At 61.3% G+C, this 7,378-nt stretch overlaps 1 protein-coding gene across 1 annotated transcript in view; it reads left to right on the plus strand.

Annotated features, from left to right (window-relative positions):
* Positions 1 to 7,378, plus strand: part of UNC13D (unc-13 homolog D) — a 22,980-nt gene that overhangs the window by 843 nt on the left and 14,759 nt on the right. Inside the window, 23 exon segments of the mRNA XM_027770782.1 lie at positions 374 to 409; positions 622 to 729; positions 815 to 874; positions 964 to 1,030; positions 1,290 to 1,470; positions 1,882 to 1,926; positions 2,050 to 2,118; positions 2,258 to 2,327; positions 2,488 to 2,592; positions 2,698 to 2,790; positions 2,860 to 2,963; positions 5,065 to 5,083; positions 5,086 to 5,202; positions 5,301 to 5,425; positions 5,534 to 5,624; positions 5,695 to 5,751; positions 5,832 to 5,929; positions 6,014 to 6,065; positions 6,147 to 6,277; positions 6,377 to 6,497; positions 6,792 to 6,935; positions 7,119 to 7,217; positions 7,320 to 7,358. Coding sequence (XP_027626583.1) covers positions 374 to 409; positions 622 to 729; positions 815 to 874; positions 964 to 1,030; positions 1,290 to 1,470; positions 1,882 to 1,926; positions 2,050 to 2,118; positions 2,258 to 2,327; positions 2,488 to 2,592; positions 2,698 to 2,790; positions 2,860 to 2,963; positions 5,065 to 5,083; positions 5,086 to 5,202; positions 5,301 to 5,425; positions 5,534 to 5,624; positions 5,695 to 5,751; positions 5,832 to 5,929; positions 6,014 to 6,065; positions 6,147 to 6,277; positions 6,377 to 6,497; positions 6,792 to 6,935; positions 7,119 to 7,217; positions 7,320 to 7,358 — 2,031 coding nt within the window.

A 7,378-nucleotide genomic window follows, 5' to 3' on the forward strand; every position in this document is an offset into this window, starting at 1 on the left:
TGGGGTGGGGGCCTGCGCGGCATTCCCCCGCCTCCCACCTCTGCTGCTGGGCCTCACTTCCGCTGCTGGGGTGAGGAGCAGCCGCCTGCCGATAAGCAGCACCGTTTCCTCTGGGGGAGGAAGGCAGGGTGGGGGCTCGGGTGTGGAGGGCTCACGTCCTGGGCAACTGAGCGCCCATGGACCTCAGCCACGGCCAGCCGGAGGACGATGATGGCGGCCCAGGGGCTGGGCCCCCAGGAAGCCTGCTGTGGGAACAGGTGTGGGGCATCAGTGGGGTTGGAGGCCAGATGCTGCTCTGCGCCCAGGCCTGGGCCTGGCCCTGGGCCTAGTCCACGCCTCCTCGGACGCCTTGTCCTTCTACTCTACCCCACAGATCGAGCCCCCATCCCACCACTTGTCTCCTGAGCAGGTAAGAGTCGGAGTGTTGGGGGGCACAGAGGTGGGGGCAGCAGCCCTGTGTCCACCTGTATACCCTCCTCACCTCCTGGCCAAGGTGGCCTGAAGCAAGGAGGGACTCTGGGTCCCGAGGGGCCCAGCCGGAGCCTGTCCATGCACTGGGCCTGAGGTGTGGGTGCCAGGGTGTGGGGTGGTGGGCTCCAGAGTGACCAGGCCGTGTCTCAGCGGGCCCTGCTCTACGAGGAAGCCCTGTACACTGTACTGCACCGCCTGGGCCAGCCCGAGCCCAGCCACGTGCCTGAGGCCTCCGAGTTACTGCGGTACCTACAGGAGGTGAGCCCAGGCCCTGCCCACAGCATGTCCGAAGCCCTCCCATCCCTTCCCACACTCCAAACTCCTGCCTGCACTGCCCCTCCAGGCCTTCCACATGGAGCCCGAGGAGCACCAGCAAATGCTGCAGCGAGTCAGGGAGCTCCAGGTAACCCTGCCAGGGCCACCTGGGCAAGGAGGGGGGCCTGTGAAGGTCAGGCCACCTGGGATTCAGCCCACTTCCTCCTGTCCCTGCAGAAGCCAATATTTTGTCTGAAGGCGACAGTGAAACAGGCCAAGGGCATTCTGGGCAAGGATGTCAGTGGTGAGTGTGAGGGAACCCCAGGGGCTTCATCCTGGCTTCCTCCCCACCCCATCAGTGTGTTCCCAGCTCCCAAACACCCCCCAGGTCCCACTGCCACCCACTCTCACGGCCACCTGCCACCCTCTACTTGGAGTCTAGGCTGGGAGGGGCCAGCATGGGGCCATCATTCTCCTCTTCAAAGCCCCCAGGGTGGGAGGTGATGCGGACCCCTCTAGGAGAACTCCGGCTGACTCTTTGGCTGCCTCGGCCTGCCCCCCAGGCTTCAGTGACCCCTACTGCTTGCTGGGCATCGAGCAGGGCCTGGGCGTGCCAGGGGGCAGTCCTGGGGCCCGGCGTCGGCAGAAGGCTGTGGTGAGGCACACCATCCCCGAGGAGCAGACCCACCGCACCCAGGTCATCACCCAGACTCTCAACCCCGTCTGGGACGAGACCTTCATCTTGTACGTGGCCTTGCCTGGCGCCACTGGCCTGGGGCTCCCTGGGTAGCGAGGCCTGCCCGGTCAGTCGGATCGGCAGGTCTTCCTGGCGTGGGGCAGGGGGCTTGGCCTTGGGAAAGACTGAAGGAAGAGGCCCTTCTTAAGGCAGGGTGGACGCGTAGGTCGGGCAGGACAGACTGAGGACATTCCTGCCAGGTGTGCTGGTGTGGCAGGGTGGGGGGGCTCGGGCTCCGGGGCAATCTGGGGGTAGCCTGAGCTTATCTTCAAGTCAGTTGGAAGGGTGGTGGGGAGAGCCCAAGGCTCACTGTGAGAGGCACTGGGATAGCTTTGAGGGACAAGCTCTGGTCTGGGGTGGCCTGGGCTGAGAGGGGGTGTACCCCTCCAACCCCCCACTATGCACTCTCTTCCCTACAGGGAGTTCGAAGACATAACCAATGCCAGTTTCCATCTGGACATGTGGTGAGTGACAGACCCTATCCCTGGGGACAGGGAAGAAAAGGGGCGGGGATGAGGGTGGCAGAGCTCCCCAAAGGGGCATGGGTATCCCCTCTGCCACCCCCGCCTCACTCTCGGCCCCACCAGGGACATGGACACCGTGGAGTCTGTCAGACAGAAGCTCGGGGAGCTCACGGATCTGCACGGACTGCGGAGGTGGGTGCCGTGGGGCTCGTGGAGCGGGAGCACGGACTGCAGGTCCCCTCGGGCCCAGGGAGCCTCAAGTGGGGGTGGATTGCAACCGGATCCCTCAAGCACATGGCCTGTCTCCCTCCTGGGGCACTGCCTGAAACAGGATCTTTAAGGAGGCCCGGAAGGACAAAGGCCAGGACGACTTTCTAGGGAACGTGGTTTTGAGGCTGCAGGTGAGAAGGATGGAAAAGGGGGCCCAGGAGAGAGGTGGAGGGTGGGGGGTAAGCGGGATCTGGGCAGGGGCTCCAGGTCTGCACCAGGCCCCCATGGCCTCCCCCGTGCCCCACCCTGCGAGGCCCTGACAGCTGGGCATGAGCATCTCCCGCCCGCCAGGACCTGCGCTGCCGAGAGGACCAGTGGTACCCGCTGGAGCCCTGCACCGAGACCTACCCAGACCGGGGTCAATGCCACCTCCAGTTCCAGCTCATTCACAAGCGGGTGGGTCTGGGGCCTGCTCCCTCAGGGGCTCCCTTGGCCGCGGGAGGGCTGGCTGCAGCTGTCGTTGGGCCCTCCCCACTCACGGCCACACTGGCCCCATTGCAGAGAGCCACCACGGCCAGCCGCACCCAGCCCACCTACACCGTACACCTCCACCTCCTGCAGCAGCTCGTGTCCCACGAGGTCACCCAGCACCAGGTACTGCTGTCCCAGGGCTGGGCATGGTCAGCGCTGCTATCCGGTCCTGACGTTCACCTGTTCCCTCAGGCAGGCAGCACCTCCTGGGACGGGTCGCTGAGTCCCCAGGCCGCCACCGTCCTCTTCCTCCACGCCACGCAGAAGGACCTGTCCGACTTCCACCAGTCCATGGCGTGAGTGTGCAGGCCTGCGCAGAGCCCCAGGTGCTGCCCGAGTGGCCAGCACATCGCCCACCCTGCCTGCCCTCCTACCAGCTGGCCTCCCAAAGTCTACCCCTCCAAAGAGTTCTCTTCAGCCCAAACCAGTTGCTTTTACAGAGTTGGGGGTTCTCCTAGTCGGGATCGCCAGCCTCTCCTGAAACAGCTGTTCTTTTGCCAAGCCGCGGCTTGCCCAGAGCAGAGCAGCGGCCACTCCTCCGTCTTGGTTACATGGTGCCCACTCACTCCCCGACGTCTCCTGACGATGGGCATCTGAGTTCACACCCTGGCCCATTTCTGTCTTTTTAAAATTTTTTTAAGGGAAATTTTTGCTATAAGGCACATGCACTGACCAGAGAGACAGAGAGACAGAAAGCAAGAAATCACCCCCCAGGGAGGATGGCCATGCCACAATCCCTTCTCCTCCATTCTCCTCTCAGGATCTTGGACATGCACGCACACGCACCCAGCATGTTTCAAGCCACCACACACGCACACGCACCTGGCATGTTTCGAGTCCCCATCTGGGACTTGAACTGTGGTTGACTACGTGAGAGTCCAGCATGGTCATTACACCATCTGCTGGTTTCCTTAGCCCATTTCTAATGTCATGGCCTTCAGGTTGGCACGTCCAGGCATTGACATTAGGACCTCCTTGGTCGGGACCTGTCGCTTCCCCGGCACCATGTCACCTTCGAGGAATGTCAGGAAGAGGCACATGGGAGTTGCAGACATTGCAATGCATCTGAGAAGAGTGGAAGTCAGGGCACACTGGGGTCGCCGGCAGGGGAGGGAGGCTGGGGAGGCAGTTCTGGACTGGGGTAGTGTGAGTGCTTCTAGGCCCCGAGGCAGGAAGCCCTTAGTGCACAGGCTCTCTGGCAGCTAAAAGTGTGTGGGTGTGGGGGGCAGGTGTTGTGACGGCTAAGGTGTAGACTGCCACATGGTTGACCACGGTTCAAATCCCAGACCCCATGGCTTGAAAAATCCAGTTGGGGTGTGACCAGCAGATGGCATAGCAGTTGCATCACTGGAGTCTCGCACTGGTTGACCGCAGTTCAACTCCTGGACTGGGTGGCTTCAAAATCATGCCGGGCACATGTGTGTGTATGCCCAAAATTCTGGGAGGAGAATGGATTGTGATGTAGCCATCCCCCGGGGGGTGATTTCTCAATTTCTCTTTCACTATCTCTGTCTTTCTCTCTTTCTCCCCCTGGCAAGCACACACATGACAAAAACGTCTAAAAAATTTGTAAAAGAAAATCAAGCTGGGCATGTGTGCTTACATGTCCAAAGTCCTGAGGAGAATGGAGAAGGGATTGGGGCGTGGCCACTCTTCCTGGGGAGTGACTTCTCACTTTCCCTTTATCCTTCTCTGTCTCTGTCTGGTGGGTGTATGTGCCCTATGGTAAAAGTCTAAAAAAAGAAAAAAGGAAACTATTTTTTTACATTTATTTATTTGTTTGTTGTGATTTTCAAGCCACCAGGTCTGAGACTCAGACTGTGGTTCACCATGTGGGAATCCAGCACCTTAACCACCCACACCACCTGCTGGCCAGCCTTCAGTATCCCAAAAAGAGATGGATATTTGAAACATTATAAAACCATGGGACCAGCAGTGATGGCTATATCACTGGACTCCCATGTAGTTGACCACGGTTCGAGTCCCAGACCCTGTGGCTTAAACTCATGCCGGGCATGTGTGTGCATGCACAAGATTCCAAGAGGAGAATGGAGGAGAAGGGATTGCGGTGTGGCCATCCCCTCAGGGGGGGATTTCTTGCTTTCTGTCTCTCTCTGTCTTTCTGGCGAGCTCATGTGCGCTATAGCAAAAACCTCACACACAAAAAAGAAAAGAGAGAAAGAAAGAAGAAAGAGAAAGAGAAAGAAAGAAAGAAAAAGAAAAAGAAAAAGAAAGAAAGACAAAGAAAGAAAGAAATGCATTATAAAATCAAACACCCTGCAGGTCACCTGCAGCCACCAGCTGTCGGTCTCTGCTGGCCGGTAGGACTGCACGGGAGACTCTGGATAGGGGAACAGCAGGGCTCTAGTCCTGCTGACGGCTTCCTGTCCACTGCAGGCAGTGGCTGGGCCTCAGCCCCCCCACTCAAACTTCCCCCGCCTCTACCAGAGCCTGGAGTTCCCCAGCAGCTGCCTCCTGCACCCCATCACCAGCATTGAGTACCAGTGGATCCAAGGCCGGCTCAGGGCAGAACAGGTGGGCATGGGTGGGGCGAGGGTGTCCAGCAGGCCGGGCTTGGGGAGGGACAAGGCCCTGCGGGCGGCTCGCCTCACAGCATCTTCCTGGCCTGGCAGCTAGAGGAGCTGGCCACGTCGTTCAGCTCTCTTCTGGCCTATGGCCTCTCCCTCATCCGGAAGTTCCGGTCCGTCTTCCCCCTGTCTGTCTCGGACTCCCCGGCCCGGCTGCAGTCTCTCCTCAGGTCAGTGGCTGCCTCTGGCCTTCCTCTGCAGGTCGGGAATGAGGGGATGACCATCCATCCTGCTAGGGGAAGGGATGGCAGCCGTGGACACAGCCCTCTGCCCTGCAGGGTCCTGGTGCAGATGTGCAAGATGAAGGCTTTTGGAGAACTGTGCCCAGGGAGTGCCCCACTGCCCCGCCTGGTGACCGAGGCCTTGAGGGTATGCAACCACCTGGGTTGGGGGCCTGGGCCTGGCAGCCCCTCCATGCTCATGGCCTCTTTGCCGGCAGACTGGCACAGTTGAATGGTTCCACCTGAAGCAGCAACACCACCAGCCCATGGTGCAGGTGAGGGCTAGGGCTGGGCAGGGTGCAGGGTGGGGACACCTGACCCGGGCAGCCCCTCAGCCCACCTCTGTCCTTGCCAGGGCATGCTAGAGGAGGGCAAGGCCTTGCTGAGCCTGGTCCAGGACATCATCAGTGACCTGCACCAATGCCAGCGCACGTGGAACAAGATCTTCCACAAGTGGGCAGACCACCCGGTGGGAGGCAGAGGGGCCAGAAGGACCCTGCCTGCGCCACTGGGTCATGCCTGCTGCTTTCCCTCCAGTGCCCTCAAGATCGACCTCTTCTCCATGGCTTTTCTGGAGTTGCAGTGGCTGGTGAGTCCCCACGCTGCTGCCTCTAGGCCACGCCTTCCGCCCAGGCTGCCACTCACTGCCCACCGCGCCTCTCCTTCGCAGGTGGCCAAGCGAGTGCAGGACCACGCGGCGGCGGCAGGCAGTCCCGTGTCCCCCGAGATGGGCGAGAGTCTGTTTCAGCTCTACATCAGCCTCAAGGAGCTCTGCCGGCTTGGCCCAGGCCCCTCGGAAAGGTGGACAGCTCTCCAGTTGCGGGCGGCTTCCGGCGCGCGGGGAGAAGAGGGTGATGAGGGGCCTGCGCCGGCCCCAGGCTGAGCCCTCACTCTCCACAGAGAAGGAGTACTGGCCCTGGACGGCTTCCATCGCTGGCTCCAGCCGGCCATCCCCTCCTGGCTGCAGAAGACATACAGCGTGGCCTTGGCGCGGGTGCAGCGCGCGGTGCAGATGGACGAGGTCGGGGCTGGGCGTCCGGGCGGGGCCTTGGGATTGGGGCGGGGCTAGGAGCCCAGCCCCAGCTCCAGGGCGTGGTCGAAGCGGTAAAGGGCTGGGATTTTCATTCTGCCTGTGTGCTTGAGGCCAGTCGTGTGCCTCCTGATAGCCTGGGGAGCCTGGCTGAGTTTGTGGCCCCGGTCGCCTTCCAGCTCTGTGCTGGAGTGGTAGCCGCTCTGAGGGCTTGCAACGAAGGAGGAAGGAGTGGACGTCAGTGCCCTGCACCCTCCTTGCTGAGTGTGCTCCATCCCTCCCCAGCTGGTGCCCCTGGGTGAGCTGACCAAGCACAGCACCTCAGCCGTGGACCTGTCCACCTGCTTCGCCCAAATCAGCCACACTGCCCGTCAGCTGGACTGGCCGGACCCAGAGGAGGCCTTCATGATCACGGTCAAGTTTGTAGAGGTGCAGCCTCTGCTGTGTCCTGCCCACCTATCGAGTACAGCCTCACGGCCACCAGCCCGGTTTCTCCCCGGCTCTCACACTAGCAATCTCCCTGGGCCTGTGTTCTAAATCCCTCCCGGTTACTGAGGTTCTGTGCCCCCTCAAATGCCCTTCTGGGATGAGCATGTCCTCGCCCCACCCTAGGACACCTGTCGGCTGGCCCTCGTGTACTGCAGCCTTATAAAGGCCCGGGCCCGTGAGCTCTCTGCTGGCCAGAAGGACCAGGCCCTGGCAGCCAACATGGTAAGAGCCAGAGCTGGGGGTGGGGGCCGGTGGCCCGAATGGGAGTGGAGCCTGCGGGCTCCTGTTGAGGAAGCTCTGCATCCTCACGGCCCACCTGTCCAGCTGTGCGTGGTGGTGAATGACATGGAGCAGCTGCGGCTGGTGATCGGCAAGCTGCCCAC

Source organism: Tupaia chinensis, unplaced genomic scaffold, assembly GCF_000334495.1.
Source record: "Tupaia chinensis unplaced genomic scaffold, TupChi_1.0 Scaffold000159_1, whole genome shotgun sequence".
Taxonomy (NCBI): domain Eukaryota; kingdom Metazoa; phylum Chordata; class Mammalia; order Scandentia; family Tupaiidae; genus Tupaia; species Tupaia belangeri.